The sequence below is a fragment of the Crinia signifera genome, chromosome 11 (genome assembly GCF_055691185.1).
Source record: "Crinia signifera chromosome 11, ASM5569118v1, whole genome shotgun sequence".
Lineage (NCBI taxonomy): Eukaryota > Metazoa > Chordata > Amphibia > Anura > Myobatrachidae > Crinia > Crinia signifera.
The window spans coordinates 98956719-98980397 of NC_139227.1; the positions used below are offsets into that span (position 1 = coordinate 98956719).

At 46.2% G+C, this 23679-nt stretch overlaps 1 protein-coding gene across 1 annotated transcript in view; it reads left to right on the plus strand.

Moving 5' to 3' along the window:
• The window catches only part of SLC1A2 (solute carrier family 1 member 2), a 104219-nt gene that overhangs the window by 55890 nt on the left and 24650 nt on the right, over window positions 1-23679 (plus strand). The window contains exons 2-7 of the mRNA XM_083163879.1: window positions 6709-6848; window positions 9432-9584; window positions 13834-14084; window positions 15330-15486; window positions 17279-17405; window positions 22770-23003. Of these exons, the coding sequence (XP_083020005.1) occupies window positions 6709-6848; window positions 9432-9584; window positions 13834-14084; window positions 15330-15486; window positions 17279-17405; window positions 22770-23003 (1062 nt within the window). The remainder of the gene's footprint in view (window positions 1-6708; window positions 6849-9431; window positions 9585-13833; window positions 14085-15329; window positions 15487-17278; window positions 17406-22769; window positions 23004-23679) is intronic.

Below are 23679 nucleotides of genomic sequence, written 5' to 3' on the forward strand. Positions count from 1 at the left end.
AATAAATGCTAATGACGCCGGGCGGTCACCTGAATAGGAATGCTCAATACGTGTGTCGCCGGGCGGTCACCTGAATAGGAATGCTCAATACGTGTGTCGCCGGGCGGTCACCTGAATAGGAATGCTCAATACGTGTGTCGCCGGGCGGTCACCTGAATAGGAATGCTCAATACGTGTGTCGCCGGGCGGTCACCTGAATAGGAATGCTCAATACGTGTGTCTCTCTGGCACCCCGGACTGTGTGACTTTGTATTGACCATTGCCCACTTGTTTGTATATCGGCATTGTAGAGTGGGAGCAGCACGGATAAGTCTCATTGTATATGGGTCATTAGGTAGAACTCTAAGGTCAACAGAGTGAAGAAGCTGATAGGTAAACGGTAGACAGCATGTAAGGTCAACAGGTACAAAGGCTCAATGGGGTCAAAAGGTCAACATGACATATCAAAGAAAAGGTCAACACAGCTTTTTAAAGGTTTTCAGGTGACATTTTGTACGTTTAACCAAATCTATGCCCATGGTTTTGAAGGTTATGGAAAGTTATGGTAGATTTTCGGGACTAGAAATTAATTGGAATAAATCCTTTATTATGCCTTTGAGAGGTAGTCCTCCAGCTGAGCCAAAAATTTCATTACCGTTATGCTGGACTGATCGGTTTAAATATTTAGGAATTAATATAACAAATAATTACAAAGATTATCTTTCATTGAATCTTCTACCGATTCTTTCATATCTTCAAGACAAAACAAAAACTTGGGGTAAACTGCCTCTAACAGTAACAGGCAGAGTGAATCTAATTAAAATGGTTGTACAACCAAAAATTTTATATGTGGTCCAGCATTCTCCAATGTATATTCCTACTATTTTTTTCCGTAAACTGAATGGCTTGATCTCCTCTTTAATTTGGGCAAACAAACGTCCAAGAATTAGACTTGATAATCTAACTAGAACAAAAGTAGAGGGGGGGCTAGCTTTACCACACTTTAAATTTTATTACTTCGCTTCGCAAATGACACATATTCGACAATGGTTACAGGATGAATCACCTGATCCTTTATCTTTGGCATTTATACAGCATACTGCTTCTGGTAGAACCCCGCTTCAATTACTCTTAAGTAGTGAAACCTCTATTAGAGGATCCCCTATTCTTACACAGGCCCTTAAAATTTGGCGAGACATTCAAGTCTTGTTTAAATATTATGATTATGACCCTGACACTCCTCTCTGGCACTCCCGTCGGTTACCAAAATTAAGGAAAATTTCTGGTGTCAAGATCTGGACTCCTTGCGGAATTGAGACATTAGGTCAATTATATAATTCTGGTATTTTGAAAACATTCCAACAACTACAGGCGGAATTTAATTTATCAAGTACACTTTTTTGTCATTATCTACAACTGAGAAATGCCCTACAAGCTCAATTTGAAGATTCTCCCCCTAATATTGCTACATCGCCTTTGAAAAAGTTTCTTTTAAATTTGAGAGAGAAAAGGAGTATTTCTGTGGCCTATTCCTTCCTAATATCTGAATATCATACAGATACCATGCAGGTTCAACGTCAAAGATGGGAGACAGATCTGGGTATCCTTAATGATATGGAATGGGATGCTGCTAGGGAATTTCCATCCCTTGCCACTTCTTCAATTAGGACTCAACAGATTCAATTATTTATATTATATAAAACATATTTGACTCCAAAGTGCTTGGTCAAATTTGGTGGTAGAGATTCAGCTGAATGTCCGAAATGTAGAGGGGCGGATTGTGGCTTTTGGCACCTTATATGGGTATGCCCTGTAGTTCAGAAATTGTGGAAACAAATTAAGACTGCTTTGATAGTCACAGGAATCCCGTCGGAGTATCTTACCCCCAGGGTATGTTTGTTAGGTGCAGTGGATGCTGAATTACTTTATAGGGATGATACTATGTATGTCATTAACCTGACTGCCCTAGCAAAGGTTTGTATAGCTCGCGCTTGGATGGCACAGTCAGGTCCATTATTTAAAGAATGGAAGATGTTGGTCAATTCTACTTTACAGCATGAAAAATATATATATATGTTAAGGGGCAAATTGTCTAAATATGATAAAGTATGGCATCGATGGATTAACTCAATTTATGCCGATACATTCTGAATGGCTCTAATGTCCAACTGTCTATTTAAATTTGCAGCCACTGATGCCAAATAGTCGTTACAAAACTATATGACTTCACTAGGAAAATATTCTTTCTTGATGATATTTCTCATTTTAAGAAACAGGGTTGGATGGGACAGTATATATTATATTTATTTATGTATTTAATACATTATTATTATTATTATTTTGTGTTGGGTGTATTTATATATATTTTTTTTATTTTTTTTACAGTAATATTGTTCATTGTTATGATAACATTGAATTATCCATAAGATAACTATTCTTGATGTTTTTTGTTTATTATTCCTTTTTGAAATGTAAATGCCTTTCTTTAAAATAATAAAATTACTCTATTGAAAAAAAAAAAAAATTCTAAGCAAAATCAGTGGAAAAGTATAACTGCGCAGCGCACTTCCAGCAGGGTGGCCGTTCCTCTACCGCTCACCACAGGTTACTACTCCTAGTCCACGTGGATAGTAAATCAAGCAAGTGTGTAGACCATATGGGTGTTAACCATTATCACGTCGACATTTTGAGCGCAACGACTTTTTGTACCTGTCAACCTAGTGTATGTCAACCGTAAGGAGTCGACCTATTGGCTGTTGTCCTAGACTTTGTATACTTTGTGTTGGAGGTCTTACAAGCATTGGCCGTTACTGTAGCTGTTCCATGCCACCACCCCCCATGCCACCCTCTGCCAGGCATGCCTACTTACCCTGTCCACATGTCGCTCGGTTGTGAGAAGAGCTGATATTCTTCTTATCTTCACAGAACATCACCTTTTGCTATAAATAGCACAACTGACAGAAGCTATAATTGTCCTCACTGATTTTTCCGTTTCCATGGTAATTGCTAAAATAATCGACAGATGTTCGCCACGTACAAAGTACATTAAGCAAAATACCTCAAACTGTTGTTTATTGGCAAGCGCCTCTCTGCCTTGCTTCCAGCTCATCTGCATCCCTGCTTCCTAGAGCCTCTCCGCCTTGCTTCCGGTACATCTGTGCCCCTGCTTCCTAGCACCTCTCTGCCATGCTTCCGGCTCATCTGTATCTCTGCTTCCTAGCATCTCTCTGCCTTGCTTCTGGCTCATCTGCATCCCTGCTTCTTAGCACCTCTCCACCTTGCTTCCGGCTCATCTGTATACCTGCTTCCTAGCATCTCTCTGCCTTGCTTCTGGCTCATCTGCATCCCTGCTTCTTAGCACCTCTCCACCTTGCTTCCGGCTCATCTGTATACCTGCTTCCTAGCATCTCTCTGCCTTGCTTCTGGCTCATCTGCATCCCTGCTTCCTAGTGCCTCTCTGCCTTGCTTCTGGCTCATCTGCATTCCTGCTTCCTAGCGCCTTTCCGCCTTGCTTCCTGTCTGTATCCCTGCTTCCTAGAGCCTCTCCGCCTTGCTTCCGGCTAATCTGAATCCCTGCTTCCTATCACCTCTCCGTCTTGCTACCGGCACATCTGCATCCCTGCTTCCTAGAGCCTCTCCGCCTTGCTTCCGGCTCATCTGCATCCCTGCTTCCTAGCACCTCTCCACCTTGCTTCCTGTCTGTATCCCTGCTTCCTAGAGCCTCTCCGCCTTGCTTCCGGCTAATCTGAATCCCTGCTTCCTAGCACCTCTCCGCCTTGCTTTCGGCTAATCTGAATTCCTGCTTCCTATCACTTCTCCGTCTTGCTACCGGCACATCTGCATCCCTGCTTCCTAGAGCCTCTCTGCCTTGCTTCCGGCTCATCTGCATCCCTGCTTCCTATCACCTCTCCACCTTGCTTCTGGCTCATCAGCATCTCTGCTTCCTGGCGCCTCTCCGCCTTGCTACCGGCACATCTGCATCCCTGCTTCCTAGCACCTCTACACCTTGCTTCCGGCTCATCTGTATACCTGCTTCCTAGCATCTCTTTGCCTTGCTTCTGGCTCATCTGCATCCCTGCTTCCTAGTGCCTCTCTACCTTGCTTCCGGCTCATCTGCATCCCTGCTTCCTAGCATCTCTCCACCTTGCTTCCTGTCCATCTGCATCCCTGCTTCCTAGAGCCTCTCCGCCTTGCTTCCGGCTCATCTGCATCCCTGCTTCCTAGCGCCTCTCCGCCTTTCTCTGGCTTATCTGCATCCCTGCTTCCTAGCGCCTCCCCACCTTGCCTCTGGCTCATCTGCATCTCTGCTTCCTAGCGCCTCTCCGCCTTGCTCCGGCTCATCGGAATCCCAGCTTCCTAGCACCTCTCCGCCTTGCTACCGGCTCATCTGCATCCCTGCTTCCTAGCGCCTCTACGCCTTGCTTCCGGCTCATCTGTATCCCTGCTTCATAGCACCTCTCCATCTTACTTCCGGCTCATCTGTATCCTTGCTTTATAGCACCTCCTCACCTTACTTCCAGCTCATCTGCATTCCTGCTTCTTAGCACCTCTCCACCTTGCTTCCAGCTCATCCGCGTCCCTACTTCCCAAATATAAATCACAGTAGCCCTGCACATATCTGGGTTATCTGCATAAATTCTGTATACAGTGTTTATTCAGAATAAATGCATGTCTGGATTATGGGTAATTCGTGTGTGCTCAGGGATTTCTCATCAGTCCGGCTCATTTCATCTGCGGGAGAGATCTTAGTACATAAAGGGATTCACGCAGATGTTATTGTGCTGACAGTAACTCACAAAATTTTCTTACAAAACATTGTGACTATAGACAGTAAGCATCACGGTTACTGCTATAATTCTGTTATAACACATGATGACAACCAAAGAGCATGCCAGTGCGGTGTCTGGCAGCAATACAGAGAACGCGCCATGAAATCCATATAGGAGCAGACACTCCCGCTTAGGGATCTCATAAGACCAATGAAAATAAATAAACATTAAATAAACCAACAAATAAACTGCAGTACCATGTACAAACACCAGGAGGGGTTGCATATATGTAACATAGTATATTAATAGTGAAATATTGATTGCTGGTCATATTCATATTTTGCAACATTTAATTTTGAAATGCCATGAGAGAATAACCCCCAGCCGTGTTTTCTGTAAATCAGTCAACCAGGGAAGCATCCACGTACTAGGAAAGCCACACCTACTTTCTGGTAAGAAGCCATCCCTTAGCATCTGCCAACCGGGACCCAATAAGAACTAGAGGGAGGTGTGGAAATGTGGCTACATCTCCGAAAATGCAGTTTCAGGAGGTTTGGCTGCTTCCCTTGTGTGCACCACTGCAGTACATTCCATGGCTCTGATGCGGTGGGCAATGCCATGTTCAGATGGGGTTGACCTATAGAAGCCTATGGACTTCTATTGCACCTCCCTGCTGAAAAGGATCCAATCAGATCCATCCAAGCACCTCCACCCACCCCACCGCCCCACCCCCACACACACACACTTTTTCTTTCTGTCCTCCCTGTGCTCCCCTTAGGACACCTGCATTACAGGTGTACTGACCCGGTCAAACTCCCCACCTGCCACGTTCCTGTATTAAAATACCGAAAACATTACCACAGTGACTCTAACGCATCTGCGTCCTGCTTAGTCTTTTTATGCTGCACTCAAACCAGTCCCCTCATATTAGAAACACCCTGATTTCTGTCCAAGCATTATAAGCTAACAAGGAGTGCGGAAGGATGATTAGGCCGCTCACCCCAGATCCCTCCTCCCACTTCATCTGTCTCACTGCAGCGGGTGGCTTCACCAAGACCCCTACAGTACCCCTGCCCCTTGGCCTACTACTTTGGGACCACCATAAAGTATGTGTGCGACACTTGCATATCTGTGTGCGGCTGAGTCTGTATGTGAAGCACAGCAGAGCTTGGCCCAGCATTCTAACGCTTACTCTGCAGATTCACTTTGCACACAGGCAGCAGACAAGTGTCGCATATCAAGTTATCCAGTGCGGTCTTGTGGGGCGGTTTTGTTGCATTTTGTAGCGAGAACAGATATAATAAAGATGCAAAGAAAGGATACAGCTGATATACAGTAAGCTTTATTAATATTATATGATTTTACCTGTGTTTCCCTTTCAGTGATGGGGAATATAGCATCCACGGTTTTGCTTCTTATTATGTATTTCTGAATTATAAATGAATAATAACTATTGGGGTCACCCATAAGTATTTAACTACCAGTAAGCCCGCTTGAAGCAAATGCTAGGCTGCTACCTTATGATTGCCTCTGTGTTTGTGCATGTGTGAGAGAGAAAGAGATGCAGTTTCACTCGCTGCCAACAGATGGCAGTGTTTCAGAGACACACGGACACTAGACATATATACTGTATATATAGATACACGTGAGGGGAAATGAGGCAATAAAGGTGATACTCTACTGCTGCAATTAAAATGTCGACATGCACAAGGTTGACACTGAAAAAGGTCAACACAAAAAAGGTCGACATGTAAAAAGGTTAACCAGAGGTTTTGCCAGTTTAAAGGTGTATTTCAAAAATTATAGTTAAGTACTAATTGGCTGGTACTTTATCTCTCTCCATATTATCACTCTACAAGCTCTGATAAATATGTCCCACATCTGGATCTATGCTGCCAAGTTTGGGGCGTCTCATGCTTCCTTGCATTTAACATTTTGCCTGATTTTTTGTGTTTTGCAGTGCCAACAACACTCCCAAGCAGGTAGAGGTGCGCATGCATGACAGTCAGCTGACCTCAGATGAAACACGTCCCAGATCGCCATGCCTGAGAATGTGCGACAAGCTCCTGGGGAACCTCCTGCTGACTCTCACAGTATTTGGTGAGTCTATGATACGAATTCTAGCTCCCCAACCCTGTGTTGATAGGTTGAGAAAGTGGTCTTGGAGGAGCTCTCTCTTATAGAAGAATCAGTGTGCACACTTGTGTTTTTATAGGGACCGCAATGGGTGCAGACAACGCGCCTTCTATCTTTATTGTACCTTAATAGAAGGATTAATTGCTGTGTCTACAGGTGGACTAGTGATTATGAAATATTTTTTTCTGAGCTGTTTAGCTATATTGTTTTGGCTGGAAATTCTAATTAGCAGAATTAATAGTGGGCAGACAATCAAATCAACATTACGGTATTAGCCACAAGCGACAGATAACAGAGAGCTCTAGCTTGTGCTGAGATCAACACAAGTGTAAATACAATGTGAGTTATTTGAGGTAACCCATCCATGGGCCAGCTTGCTGTTAACCCCTCCAGGTGAAATGAACATTCCGGCTTCCTCGGGTGACGTCTTACATATAGGGGGAAATTTACTAAGATGTGAATTCTACTTCACATGGGATGTTGCTATGGGCAACCAATCAGATCCTGTCTTCTATCTTCTAGAGCAGGGGTGGCCAACCCGCGGCTCTCGAGCCGCATGCGGCTCTTTGCTTAAGGAGCTGAGGCTCCTTCAATCACCCCCCGTCGCAGCGCTAAAGTTCTTCCCGATCACTGTGGTCAGCAGCGATCGGGCAGCCCGCGTCTCCCCACACAGTGAGCGGCTGCATAGCAGGTCCAGCCGCGGAGCAAGCCCCCTCCCCCCTCCTAATATATGATGGACATCCATCATCTTGGCCCCCGCCCCCTTACCCACACCGATGAAAAGACGTCGGCGCATAGGAGATGATGCTGCGGGAGCCAGCGCTGGGGCCGAGGAGACCAGCCGATGGAGGTTCCGTGGCTGAGGGAACAGCAGCCATTGCGTGAGCCAGCTGCTGCTGCAGGGAAGTCCAGCTGCTGCTGAAGCAGAGGAGGCCAGCTACTGCGCGGGAGCCGGCGCCGGGGCATAGAGAAGACCTGACATTGATTATGTAGCCGCAGGTGAGAAGGAGACGTAGTCCAGGAGATCTGGGGGGGGGGGGGGACAACCCTTTTCTAACCCATGCTCTCTCCCTTTGCCTTGCCTTACTTACATTTGCACTCCTCCCCTCACCCCTCTTCCCCCACACCTCTCTCTACCTACCTGCCTTTTACTCCCTCTTTGTGTCATCTCTCTTGCCCCACCTCTTTCGCTCTCACATGGTCCATCCCCACTGCTGCGGAATGTGGAAGCCGGCATCAGGGCACAGGAGACCTGACTGCTAGTACTGGGTGGGTGGGGGAGAATAGCAATGTGAACCCCATTGGCTTCTATAGTGTTAAGCCCCACCCCACACACACTTTTTTGAGGGTGGGGGTGTATAAATGTATGTATGTATGTATGTATGTGGGTGGCGGTTTATAAATGGTATGCATGTATGAGGGTGGCGTGTATAAATGGTATGTATGTATTAGGGTGGCGGTGTATATATATAAATGTATGTATGTATGTATGTATGTATGTATGTATGTCTGAGGGTGGCGGTGTATAAATGTATGTATGTATGTGGGTGGCGGTGTATAAATGGTATGCATGTATGAGGGTGGCGATGTATAAATGTATGTATGTATGTATGAGGGTGGCAGTGTATAAATGTATGTATGTATGAGGGTGGCAGTGTATAAATGGTATGTATGTATTAGGGTGGCATGTATAAATGTATGTATGTATGAGGGTGGCGGTGTATAAATGGTATGTATGTATGTATGAGGGTGGCGGTATATAAATGTATGTATGCAAGTATGAGGGTGACGGTGTATAAATGTATGTATGTATGTATGAGGGTGGCGGTGTATAAATGTATGTATGTAAGTATGAGGGTGACGGTGTATAAATGGTATGTATGTATGTATGTATGAGGGTGGCGGTGTATAAATGTATGTATGTAAGTATGAGGGTGACGGTGTATAAATGGTATGTATGTATGAGGGTGGCGGTGTCTAAATGTATGTATGTATGAGGGTGGCGGTGTATAAATGTATGTATGTAAGTATGAGGGTGACGGTGTATAAATGTATGTATGTATGTATGTATGTATGTATGAGGGTGGCGGTGTATAAATGTATGTATGTAAGTATGAGGGTGACTGTGTATAAATGGTATGTATGAATAAAGGGTGGCGGTGTCTAAATGTATGTATGTATGTATGAGGGTGGCGGTGTATAAATGTATGTATGTATGAGGGTGGCGGTGTATAAATGGTATGTATGTATGAGGGTGGCGGTTTATAAATGGTATGTATGTATGTATGAGGTTGGCAATGTATAAATGTACATATGCGCATGATGTTGGCTCTTCGTCGTCCCAAAGCATATTTTTTGGCTCTTTGTCTATGACTGGTTGGCCACCCCTGTTCTAGAGGGTGCTAAATAAATAAGAAGTAGATTCTGATTGGTTGCCCATAGCAACAGCCCATGTAAAGTAGAATTCACATCTTAGTAAATTTCCCCCATAATGTCAGATGCTGCTCAGTGTATACATTCCTATGAGTCTCTCTGTCTTGTCCGCAGGTGTTATCATGGGAGCAGTCTGCGGGGGACTCCTTCGAATGGCAGCCCCAATCCACCCTGACATTGTCATGGTTATATCCTTTCCGGGAGACATACTCATGAGGATGCTAAAGATGCTGATTCTGCCTTTAATCATCTCCAGTTTAATCACAGGTAAGTAAATTTGGACACAGGGACTGATTCAGACTTGTAAGCGATGCTAATATGTGAGCAATTATCAGCCATCTGCATCACGGTTGACTGTGTATGTGCAGCAATTCAATAGTAGCAGCAGTCAAGCAGAGGATTTATTAGCAGAGGTGATTGAAAGGCAACGACTGTATATTTGCGGTAATGAGGAGTTGTTGCACACCTTTTTGGGACATGTCGCAGCCTGCGCCTGCAGGCAGATTGCCATTTTGCAGCTTCCTTGTAGCACCATACAAATACACAATAATAATAATAGTGATGCAGACAGTACGGCGCTGTGTGTGAGATACAGTACAGTAACCTCATTAATGATGAAGATAGTAGGGCACTGTGTGTAAGTTATAGTACAGTTACCTCATTAGTGAATCAGACAGTTCAGCACTCCGCTGTGTGTAATTTACAGTAACCTCATTATTGATGAAGACAATATGGGGCAGTGTGTAAGTTACAGTACAGTTATCTTATTAGTGAATCAGATAATATGGCGCTGTGTGACAGCTACAGTACAGTAACCTCATTAGTGATGAAGACAGTACAGCGCTGTGTGTAAGTTACAGTACAGTAACCTCATTAGTGACGCAAACAGTTCAGCACTGTGTGTAAGTTACATAGTACAGCAACCTCATTAGTGAGTCAGATAGGACAGCGCTGTGTGTAAGTTACATAGTACAGTAACCTCATTAGTGAGGCAGACAGGACTGGACTGTGTGTAAATTACAGTACAGTTACCTCATTAGTGATGCAGACAGTACAGCGCTGTGTGCAAGTTACCGTACAGTAACCTCCTTAGTGAGGGAGATAGTACGGCACTGTGGGTGTTATAGTACAGTAACCTCATTAGTGAGGCAGACAGGACTGGGCTGTGTGTAAGTTACAGTACAGTAACCTCATTAGTGATGCAGACAGTACAGCGCTGTGTGCAAGTTACAGTACAATAACCTCCTTAGTGAGGGAGATAGTACGGCACTGTGGGTGTTATAGTACAGTAACCTCATTAGTGAGGCTGGTAGTAGGGCGCTGTGTGTAATTTACAGTACAGTAACCTCATTAGTGATGCAGACATTACGGTGCTGTGTGCAATCAAAAACAGAACACGTCAACTGGATGGGAACATCTGTAGTCCTAGTTCTGAGACTCACAATTAAATCCCTCGTGACAGCTGGAATTAAACCACATATTAATTTGGTAATGAAAGAATGCAAGCCGGGAACAGATAGACCCCATACTAAATAACCCTTTACGTGATACGGGATTGGGCTTCTTATTGCTATAACAAGATTTATAAAGATGTAAGCAATAAGGACGATAAACTCTGTAACTGGGCGCTGTGGATCCCTTGTGGCGCTACATAAATAAATGATAATAATAAACTGTTACACAATAGATGGGATTATATCTCCCTGTGCAGAGCATTGCCACCCGTTCATTGCAGAGCATTACTCCATGGCTTCTTGGAACTAGTTTGAGGCACAACATGTAGCATGACTGGTACTGTACCTTAAGGTCACACGTCTCCTCTTACCCACATGGGTCTCCTCCAATCCTTTAGTCCGTACTGTACATTGTGCCTTCAAGCTTACACCAACATGGGAGATAGCTTCATGCTCTGAATTGTTATCCATGCTGGTGCTGTCGATATACAGACCCCCAAATCTTTTAGAGATTTTCAAAAAGTTTTTACAAATAAAATTGTTACTGGCAGGCAAGGGGCATTTTTGGGGCCATAATAAAAAAGGATAAACACAGACATAATTATTTGGTTGTATTTCCTTTACTACAAGAAATGTTTTACAGATGGGCACGCCATGTACTGTTCTCCCAACTGATATTACATACAGATGTACACATACTGGGTGATCTGCTAATATGGACTTATCGTGAGTGAATATGTTGTAACTAATAGCAACTAATAAGCAATGCAGCAACAGTTGCAGTAATGAAAACAATTGTCCGATATCTTTTCTTACCCTGGGTCACCTTTCTCCCTCAGGTCTCACTTTTCTGCAATCATGTTTTTTTTTGTTTGTTTGTTTATATGCTTCCCCGGTGCTCTAGTATTTTCCCCTGGAACATTCCACCCCTCCCCCAGAACTCTGTTCCCCTCCACTAGAGCGCTCTCCCTCTCCCGCAATACCTCTCTTCCCCTCTCCAATGTTCTGATACCCCCCCTTATGCTTTTTTACCCTATACAGGGTTCTGATCCCCTCCCTCAAATTTCTCTGCCCGATACTCACTTCTCTTCCACTGGAAAGCTCTTCCCCTTCCCTCTGAACTTTCTTTCCACATCCAGAGCTTTTTCATGAGAGCTCTATACTCCTCCCCAGAGCTATGTGCCTCTCCCTGGTGCTTACTTCTCTGTCTGGTGCTCTCTCTCATCCTCCTCCAGAGCTCTCTTCATCTCCTCCACAGCTCTCTTCCCCTCTCCAAGGTTCTGATCCCCTCCCCCAAAGCTCTCTTCCCCTCTTCAGGGCTCTATTCCTCTCCTACAAAGCTCTTTTCCCATCTCCAGGGTTCTGATCCCCTCCCACAAAGCTATCTTCCCCTAAACAGGGTTCTGCTCCCTTCCCCCAAAGCTCTCTTCCCCTCTCCAGAGCTCTATTCTGCTCCCACAAAGTTATCTTCCCCTGTCCAGAGCTCTATTCTGCTCCCACAAAGTTCTCTTCCCCTCTCCAGGGCTTTGATCCTCTCCCACAAAGTTCTCTTCCTCTCTCCATGGCTCTGATCCCCTCCCCCAAAGCTCTCTTCCTCTTTCCAGGGCTTTGAACCGCTCCTACAAAGCACTCTTCCCCTATCCAGGGTTCTGATCCCCTCCCACAAAGCTCTCTTTCTCTCTCCAGGATTCTGTTCCCCTCAGCCCAAAGCTTTCTTCCCCTATCCAGGGTTCTTATCCACTAGCCCAAAGCTCTTTTCCCCTCTCCAGGCTCTGTTTCCCTCCCCAAGAACTCACTTCCTCTGCCTGGTACTCACTTATATTCCCCTTCCCTCTGAGCTCTCTTTCCTGAGAGCTCTATTCCCCTCCTCAAAACCCTGTACCCCTCCCCTAGTGCTTACTTCCCCTTTCTATTTCTCTCTCCACCTCTTCCAGAGCTCTCTTTCTCTTCCACAAAGCTCTCTTCCCATCTCCTGGGCTCTATTCCTCTCCCCCTAGAGCTCTCTTTCCCTGCCCTGCTTCCCACTTCCCTTTCCCTGGAACACTGTTCACCTACTCCCTGAAACTCCCCCACCACCAACACCCCCTGAGTTCTATTGCCCTCCCCAGATCTCTGTTCTACTCCTCTATCTCTGTTCTACTCCACTGGTGCTTACTCCCCCTGCCTGGCATTCTGTTCCCCTCCCCTGGTGCTCACTTCTGTTTCCCTGGAACACTCCTCACCTTCCCCTGGAACTCTCTTCCCCTCTACAGAGCTCTCTTCCTCCCCTTAGCTCTGTCTGTCTCCCTCTCACCATATATTCTCTCCCCACCCCCCAGGGCTCTCTCCCTCTATCCAAGTTCTCCATCCCTATTCTGCACTACCCCCCCCCCCCCCCCCCACACACACACACACCGCTTTTGAAACATAACACAGCTCCTTCCAAGATGCCCATTTATCTCCCTGCATGCAATTCTGCTTACTTGCAAGAATTTCTGAACTAGGGGCCTGATTCAGAGTTGATCGCTGTTGTCCGTATTCAAAATCCTAGTGATTATTGAATTACTGCACATGTATTCAGATTGTTGCACGCATGTGTGAGCCCAAATTACAAAAACTTGCAATCCCTTCGCAATTTGACTTACAGGAAGTCTGCATTTGGGGGTGTCAGAAAAAGGAGGGTCTGTGACAACAGCTACGGTTCTGATCAGCCAGTCTCTGTCGCAGATGACCAGTAGGGTCAGACTTACATTTGCACAGGCTGGGAAAATCATGGTATGAATCAGTCCCAAAACCCTACATGGCCAACGATTGGGGGGTGGGGGAGATTGATTCTGTATAATACAGTATGTACATTCCCGCTCATTCCCTTCTATTATTGTCATGTTCATATTACAAGGAAACTTAATTAAGCACTAGCAATGTGAATCCATGTGGCCAGGATAACTTTAAAGCCCAACATTTCCAACAGTAGAACATTTCTTTTTTCTATGGTTCAGAAACAAATTCTATGACAACAGCACTGAGAAGCACAGGATGCTAGAATGGCTTTTCCTAATGGCTTTTATCTTGTCACTTCCCAGGTCTGGCTGGATTGGATGCAAAGTCGAGTGGGCGTCTTGGTACCAGGGCGATGGTGTATTACATGGCCACTACGATCATTGCCGCAGTTCTAGGGGTGATCCTCGTCTTGGCTATACATCCAGGAGACCCAAAGCTGAAGAAGCAACTCGGAAAGGGGCAGGAGAACGACGAGGTCTCCAGCTTAGACGCATTCTTCGATCTTATCCGCAACCTTTTTCCTGAGAACCTGGTGCAAGCATGTTTCCAGCAGGTAAGCCCAGTTTTCTCCCTGCCTTTACCATGTAATTCACATGCGTGACGCTATCTGGCAGTGCACTTGTTGACTCTCATGTGTATCGGATGCAGCTGGCAGCAGACATTGTTATTTGTAGGTTGTGGTGGTCAGTGGCAGTACTAGAAATGTTATTCCCCCTGTCAAATCCCCCCCCCCCCACACACATAATTTTTTTACCTATGTACTTGTTGACAGGGGATTCTTGATCGTTGCCAGGGGATACATGCCAGTTACCAGGGGATTTTTGCATGTTGTCAGGGAGTTACATGCCCGTTGCCAAAAGGATTATATGTTCATTGCCAGGGGTTACAAGTTCTTTGCCAGGGGGTTACATGCTCATTGCCAGGGGGTTACATGCTCATTGCCAGGGGGTTACATGCTCATTGCCAGGGGTTACATGCTCATTCCCAGGGATTTCTTGCTCCTTGCCAGGGGACACTCATTGCCAGAGGTTTCATTCTTAATGCTAGGAGTTTAATGCTCATTGCCAGGGATTTTATACTCATTGCCAGGGGTTACATGCTCATTGCCAAGGGTTACATGCTCAGTGCCAGGGGTTACATGCTCATTGCCAGGGGTTTCATGCTCATTGCCAGGGGTTTCATGCTCATTGCCATGGGTTACATGCTCATTGCCAGGGAGTTCTTGCTTGTTGCAAGGGGTTTCATGCAGGGTTTTTAGTGCTCACATTCAATACGTTGACAGGGTCAAAAGATTGGTAAGTAAAACGTAAACATTGCTTAAATTTGGTTCAAAAAAGGTCAACATGTCCGTGGTCGACATACATTTTATGGGGGGTTTACATGTTTTTCAACTTCTCCTTGATATACCTTTCACGTGGACTATGAATAATATCGCTAGCACTGCTGTAGCGCAGCCAGCCACTTACCCAAAGCATGCCCGCGAGGCTACGTGTTTACACTGATTGTGGTCACATATGTTGAAACACATAAAATGACCCTCAGACCGCTGTCCTGTTAATCTGTTGACCCGTCGACCATTAGTTACTGTAGATCTTTCATGATACTGGTAATGTGTAATAGGGGCCGTGTTAGTACATCCCAGCTATCTGTAATAGAGGCATGAAATCTTATTCTATTAATCTTCATTTGTGCAGCTATCTATTATCAGCCCCAATCGTGGCACCAGAGTTATCTCAGTGGTTACCGCTTGTCCAGCCATTGGTGCCACCGCTCACGCTTGTTGTCTCTCTGCTTCTAGATTCAGACAGTCTCCAAGAAGGTTATTGTGGAAAATCCCATCGAGGAACCTGCCAATGTGACAGACTCGGTCTATTCCCTAATGAACGAGACAGTCGCCACCACTAGAGAGGAGATCATAAAGAAACTGGAGTTTAAAGATGGCATGAACGTCCTTGGTATGTAACCTATCACCCCCATCATCCTCTCTGGGACGGTTATTCCCAAGCATCGCCTGCCAGTCACTCGTAGCAACAGTTCCTCTATAACCTTGTAACACCTGTATTCTGTTTCTCAGATCATCGTACTGGGGCACAGGTGCGTTAATTGTCTAACTAACACAATAGATACAAGTGGTCATAATTGTTCCCGACGATACCTTTAAAACGCGCACTGTTAGGGTACCATGAGGACTGGGTTTGAGAAACGTTGGTGTAGTGTGATGACGATGTATATGGGGATTGTAACACGTTTGCTCCTATGTCCTATGCGCTGCGCAGGAAGAACACTAGATACATAAATAATAATGATTTTTTTTCCATCCAGGGAAGTTTTATAATTACATATTACCACCCTTCCCAAGTATATGATTTATCTTCCCCAACACGGCGTCCCTCTTCGACCTTTGTCACCCCCCACAACGCCGTGTTGGTGCCCCCCCGTAACGTTGGCCGCCGGACCTTAGACTGTGGTGGCATTTTCCTGAATGTGACCACAGTTGAATGGGCACTCCCATGTGCACACATCTGAAGCTGGATAACGCCCACTAGCTTGAGAAATAAAGCCATGGCTGATACATAGTAGTGTACATGTGCACACTATTCACATCGCATTGAAACCGCTAGGAGACTCCATACTTAAGGGGTCTCTCCATGCTTAGGGGGTCATTTTTGTTCACTCGGCAGAGCCAATTTCGTCCCAGTCCAGATGTTTTGGGGTCTGAGCATGTTTAAGTGCATATTTGCGCATGTGCAAACCCTATCAACGAACTGCCTAGTGTGCTGGGCTGTTCGTTGCGGGGAGGAAGGGATGTGGGCGGACGGCAGCGGAGACAGGGAACACCCATGAAAACACTGGGCATTCCCATGGGTATGCGGGTGGGCCGATGCCTATTGGGGCGGGTGGCTGATGTCACATCCCGTCTTCATCGAGGCGCACGCAAATAAAAATTGGTTTTCACTGCCTTTTATTTGCAAAGGCGACCATCGAATGATTTGCTGTGAAACTAAACAAGTACCATTTTTGTTACACTACCCCTCGCATGGTACTGAGGAGAATCATGGGGGGGGGGGGGGGAGGGGGGGGGGGTCATTCAGCGGGGCGGGGTCTCAGGTGTTCAGTAAACTGCGATGTTCGCAGCTTACCGGGCAAACCAGGCCCTTGGTGCGCTGCGAGGGTCTGTTTGATGCAACTGCAGCAATGATGTATGGGGACTCATCTGTACCTACTATATGTCACTTGTAGTTACTGTATACCTCTGCATTCACACATCGCTTACATAACCTGTGGCTCTCCAGTGACTGGCAGGGCATAGTGAGACTTGTAGTTCTCCAACAACTTCATACTCATGTCAGACACGTTTTGGAATATTTTTTCCAAAGAAAAACATATGCTAAGCGGTGTCTCTTCCTATATGACTGAATCCACATACTAAATGTATTTATGATATTCCTAGGCCTGTTTAGCCTCTCGCGGATGTGTAGCCAGAGTCCCCTCTTGTTCACTGGTGACATACAGCATGTTTGAGGCACGAGGCACTATTGAATCTTGGTTTAGCACACAGGGTGTTGCGATGTACCGAGCTCTTGTGGTACATTCCGCCATCTACTGCGCCGCCACTTATCGCATATATCGGTTACATCTCTGTCATTTAAGTACAGGAAGGCAGACATCTTTGTCGAGGCATGAAATAGGTAATGCTGGATTTGATCTTTGACCCCTATCATGACCTTTAACATCACTTGTACGCAGGCATGATTGGATTCTTCATTGCCTTCGGTATCGCTATGGGCAAGATGGGGGAACAGGCCAGGCTGATGGTGGAGTTCTTCAGTATCCTTAATGAGATTGTGATGAAACTTGTGACCATGATCATGTGGTAAGTGGATATAGGAGACATCTTTGCATGTTTGTGTGGTAGGAGGTTTTCGGGGATAGATAAAGCCAATCAGCTACTGTTGTCATGTTACAGGTTTTGTTTGAATAATGTCAGTTAGTAGCTCGTTGGTTTGTATTTACCAAAGGTAAATAATACCAGTGGTGTATTGGGGCAATTCCCAGATCCCCCCTGACGGTCTCTTTTTTTTGGGGGGGGGGGAGGGCGGGGATATTAAACGTGTGTAAAAATCCTGATCCCGATTGAGATTGTGGAATCTGGAATTTTTTTACATGCCTAATTTCCTCAATCCCCTGACGGATCGACATTCTTCACTGACCGCGTATCGGCACATCCCCCGGTCGGTCAGGGGATCGAGGCTGCAGATGTATAGGCACCTTTAGCCTCAGAGGGAAAGTAGAGAGTGATAACCTCCCAACCAGTCAGCCCCCGACTGTCATTTTTCAAACACAGGGCAGATGTATTAAACCCTGGAGAAGAGATAAAGTGAAGATAAAGTGAAAGGAGATAAAGCACCAGCCAATCAACTCCCAGCTGTCATTATAGTTGATTGGCTGGTGCTTTTTCTCCTTTCACTCTCTCTCCACCTTCTCTCTTCTCCAGGTTTAATACATCTTCCCCACAGTCTGTAACATGGCAGTTAGGGGCTGAGTGTCTGCTCCTTTATCTCTTTCTACCTTATTTCTCTCCGAGGCTTAGTACATAGTCCCCTTTAGGTCTTTCCAATTTATCTATCTCCAAGCGTAAAATGAAATATTCCCTGTACAGCACCATTACAATAACGGTCGATACATCTATAGTATGAAATATGATGCTATTTCTGGAAGCTTGACATGATGGGGGTTGTAGTACCCCAAGGTCCAGCCGGACCAGGTCCAATACTGACCAGGCTGTGCTGACCATGATGAATGTGTACTGAGCCATTATCCCGCCGACACCTCCTCAGCATAACGCAATGCCAGGATATTGTGACATTCGGTAGCGCAGACGGCATTACACAATCTGTGTCAGAGCCATTCCCAGCCCAACAATGAGCGTTCTGTCTGCTTCAGATTCTGGGAGACAATGAGGTCTCTAGGGAAATCCTGGACCTGGTACAGGTGGACCGGGTCCATGGTCTCGGAGGAAGCGCTTTCAGGATCTGTCACAACTTTACTGGTCGCTCCTTGAGAAAAGAGCCATTTGGGGAAGAGTTTAGCAGGAACAATACGTTCCCAGTGTGACAAATTGCAGCGCCCTCTCTTCCTCCTGGAAGCCCATCTGGTTCCGTGTTGCTGGCTGGTTTGATGTTTAGGCTGTGGTTTGTACTTTGTGTCACTTGTTCATTTATTGCAGCCGAAATCGCAGACACAGTGAATATACATGGCCTGCCAAACTAGCTTCAGGATAAATGGAAGCAGCTGCACGCTTTGGGAATGCAGAGAGCTGGGCTCTGCTGGGTGCACAGAACGCTGCACCATTACGGCGTCTGTGTCCGCTATTACGCCGATTCCCAGTGGTTCTCAAACTCCGTCCTCAGGACCCCATGTGCTGTGTGTCACCAACTGTCACATTTAAAAATCCATAGGTGACCTGGAAAACTCTGGGCTTCAGTTAAGGGGTCTGTTGATTCTGAAGGGGAACAGACGATGGGTATATAGACAGTGGGTGGTCCAAACATGGGCATCAATATTTATTTAGATGTGTACTCATTGCATAAAGAAATATACCCTGAAATCAGTAAGATGATCGGAAAATCTGCTGCTTCATTTTCTTTTGCTCTCTTATGGTTGAAATGAGTTAGTAACATTTATGTATATGGTGCCAGAAATTACACAGCGCTGTACAGCATACCTCCCAACTTTGGCACTTCAGCAGGCGGGACGCTGCTGCGCGCCGAAATTTTCGGGGGGCGTGGGCTAATTTGGGGGCGTGGCCTACACTCGCGGCTCTTCCACGAGGCCACGCCCCCATTTTGCCGCTATGGGTGCATGACCCAGAGGCTCTGTGAGCCTCTAGCCATGCCCCCAGTCCCCTGGCTGCGGGAATAGACGCTGAGCGCATGCGCACAGCGTTTATTCCCTGCTGCTTAGCAGCTGACAGGGGGGACTCCCAACAGCCCCCCCACACCGCGGGACAGCGGGACAGGCCCTGACAATTGGGACTGTCCCGATAAAATCGGGACTGTTGGGAGGTATGGTACAGAAAATATTTGTCATTCTCATGGTCCCTGCCCTATTGGAGCTTACAGTCTTTGGGGAAAAAGATACTAAAGCTTTTAAAAAAAAATGAATGTGTTATATTATTACCCATATTATCAAATGATATCAGATTCTGTGTATCATTTTCTAGGACGCAATAGAGATTGGTTGTTAAGGATAACTTCCCATATTGAATACCCCAAATTCTCTAACACACTCCAAATTCATGAGAAGCCAGTTAACCTGCTAGTATGTTTTTGGGGTACAGTATTGGAAGATTAGACCCATGGAACCTACACAAACAATGAAGAACATACAGACGCCACACAGATAGAGCCTAGAATTTTACTCCCAACCCCAGTGCTGTGACGCAACAATGCTAACCACTGTGTCACCGTGTTGATAAACAACATGTAGATCATGGCTAAACTCTTTCACCTCTTCCACATGGAATGGATAGAGACATCACTCCAGAAGGAAAAACACACGGAGAACTTCTTTCGAATATGGGAGGCAGGGGCGGATTTAGGGATGAGGGCGCCCCTAGGCACAACAATAATGTTTACTAAGTAGGACAGTTTATAGGGGCAGTATCTGCATGTCCTATCCATTTACACTCTATTTAAGATGGAATATAGTACAGTACAGTGGATATTTTGCAGTTATTGGTACATTTTAGGCTGACAGTACTATCCCAGGCATCCAAGTGCCGCCCCCAAACATGTGCCGCCCCTAGGCCGGTGCCTCACGTGCCTAATGGGAAATTCGGCTCTGATGGGAGGGCTTTATCGACTCCTACATACAGTGGTATGAAACAAGAAATCTTTTGGGAGACGCTCCCATCGATCTCTAAACAGGCCAATAGAGTCTCAGGGACAGTGGGATCCCCGGGACGTGCTCATCCATATATCCGCCACATGGTTGCATAGTAAAGGGATGATGATAAATCATAACGTACTTTATTGTAATTCAATTTATGTCATACTCTTATGCTGTAACACTTACTAACAGTGGTGTAGCTAGGTGCCACGGCGCCCGGAGTAAGGGCATGTTTCGCGCCCCCCCAATTTGCAGTAGGTGAGGCTCCTGCTCCGTGAAAAGTGGGCACGGCCCAACATTATACCACACACCGTAATGCCCATTGCACATTTTAGCAAACTTTGTAATACCAATTACACATAAAGCCACAGCCATAATGCCAATTACACATAAAGCCACAGCCATAATGCCAATTACACATAAAGCCACAGCCATAATGCCAATTACACATAAGGCCACACATGATGCCAATTGCATACTATAGAACACACCGTAATGCCCGTTGCATACTAACACACCGTAATGCCCATCGCACACTATTTAACAAACCGTAATGCCCATTACACATTTAACACATAAGTGCCACTTGCCTACATGCTCGATGCCAGGGGCTTCATGCTCGATGCCAGGGGCTTCATGCTTAATGCCAATGGGGACTGAAATTGCACGTTGCCAAGGGGGACTGAAATTTGTTTGCAGGGAGGGAAGGTGTGAGTAATTGATAGTGCAGAGCAGGGAGGGAGGGTGGGAGTGATAGTGCAGAGCAGGGTGGGTGGGTAAGATTAGTGCACAGCAGGGTGGGTGAGATTAGTGCACAGCAGGGTGGGTGGGTAGTTGGTTGAGATTAGTGCACAGCAAGGTGGGTGGGTGGATGAGATTAGTGCACAGCAGGGTGGGTGGGTGACATTAGTGCACAGCAGGGTGGGTGGGTGACATTAGTGCACAGCAGGGTGGGTGACATTAGTGCACAGCAGGGTGGGTGACAGTGCACAGCAGGGTGGGTGGGAGAGATTAGTGCACCCCCACCCCACCCACAGCTGGCAAAGCAGCAGCGGTGCATTCCACGAACCCCCTCTCCCCTGTCGCCGGGCCTGCCCGCTCCCGGCTCCCCGCTGTGCATGGTGCTGCTATTTAAAAGTTACATCTCCCGTTAGCCAATAGGCACTCGCGGTCCAGCAGCCAATCAACTGGTGGCAGGAGATGTGAGTTTTAAATATACCACGTCTCCTGGACGCGACGCAGCAGGGAGCCGGCGGGGGAGCCGCACTGAGTTGGGCACTTGAGCGGGCGAGATGGCGGTGCCGGCACGGCTCCGGCGCCATGATAGCTACCGGCGCCTGGAGCTGGTGCTCCACCGGCACCGCCCTCGCTACGCCTCTGCTTACTAATATAAATTGTTGATTGTACTGTTATGATGCTCAATCCTAAATAAAAAATGATTTGGAGAAAAAAAACAACAACATGTAGATCACCATATTATGTACACTACAAAGGATACATAGGCCCTTATTCTGGTTCACTTGCAAAGACAAATTCCTTCTCAAATGGATAAAACCATGTGCACTGCAGGTGGGGCAGATGTAACTTGTGCAGAGAGAATTAGATTTGGGTGAGTTCTTTTGTTTCTGTGCAGGCTAAATACTGGCTGCTTTATTTGTACACTGCAATATAGATCTCACTTTGAAGTAAAACCCCACCCAAATCTCTCTGTACAAGTAACATCTGCCCCACCTGCAACGCACATGGTTTTGTCCATTTGAGAAGGAATTTGCCTTTGCGAGTGAACCAGAATAAGGGCCATAGTGTAACAGATTGCTAATAAAAAATTATAAAGGGTTTGACTGTACTATAATTCTGGTTTTAGGGACATCACTGAATGTCGGCACCTGGCTCCTACTGACTTCATAGACTGCATTTTTTTATTAATATTTAGGCTTAGGGCCTGTTTCAGGATTGTTAGCTAAGCAAAAAAGCACTCAAATGGACAAAACCCAGGCTGCGCTGGAGGTGGGGCATATGTAACATATGTGCAGGAGAGTTCGATTTGGGTGGGGGTGGGGGGTGTTCAAATTGAAATATAAATTCTAGTGTAAAACTAAAGCAGCCAGTATTTACCCTGTATAGAAAAACTATAACTAACTCAAATCTAACTCTGCACATGTTACATCTGCCCCACCAGCAGTGCACATGGTTTTGCGCATTTGAGTTTTTTTTAATTTTCCAACAAAGCTGAATCCAGACCATAATGTGGTCTGTAATACTGAGCCAGGGGCGTGTGGTTGTGCATGTTATATGTTTGGTGACGTTATGGCTTTACGTATTACTATATGGAAGTGTTTCGTTCTAGGTATTCCCCTCTAGGTATCGCCTGTCTGATCTGCGGGAAAATCATCGCCATTAAAGATCTGGAGCTTGTTGCTAGGCAGCTGGGAATGTACATGATAACCGTCATTGTTGGCCTCATCATCCACGGGGCCATCTTCCTGCCATCTATATACTTCGCGATCACCCGGAAAAGTCCGTTCCCCTTTCTGGCTGGGATTTTCCAGGCTTGGATCACAGCTCTCGGCACAGCGTCCAGGTATGGCCAGCAACGCTGTAATATGTAAACGCAGCGTTATATCCCAATATTCAGTACCAGCAATAAAGGGGCGGTACCATGACTTTTATTCATTCTGAGTCAATCGGACAGATTTTGGGTCAGAATGCAGCATCAATGCTGACAGATCTCGCTGCTGTCAGTGAGATGAGGATGTGCTGCTGTCAGTGAGGCAGGGATGTGCTGCTGTCAGTGAGGAGGGATGTGCTGCTGTCAGTGAGGAGGGGATGTGCTGCTGTCAGTGAGGAGGGATGTGCTGCTGTCAGTGAGGAGGGGATGTGCTGCTGTCAGTAAGGCAGGGATGTGCTTCTGTCAGTGAGGTGGGGATGTGCTGCTGTCAGTGAGGTGGGGATGTGCTGCTGTCAGTGAGGCATGGATGTGTTGCTGTCAGTGAGGCAGTGATGTGCTGCTGTCAGTGAGGCAGGTATGTGCAGCTGTCAGTCAGGAGGAGATGCACTGCCATCAGTGAGGCAAGAAAGGTGTTGCTGTCAGTGAGGTGGGGGATTGGCTGCTATCAGCAAGGCGGGATGTGCTGCTGTCAGTGAGGCAGGAAATGTGTTGCTGTCAGTGAGGCAGGGAATGTGTTGCTGTCAGTGAGGTGGGGATGTGCTGCTGTCAGTGAGATGGTGATGTGCTGCTGTCAGTGAGGCGGGGATGT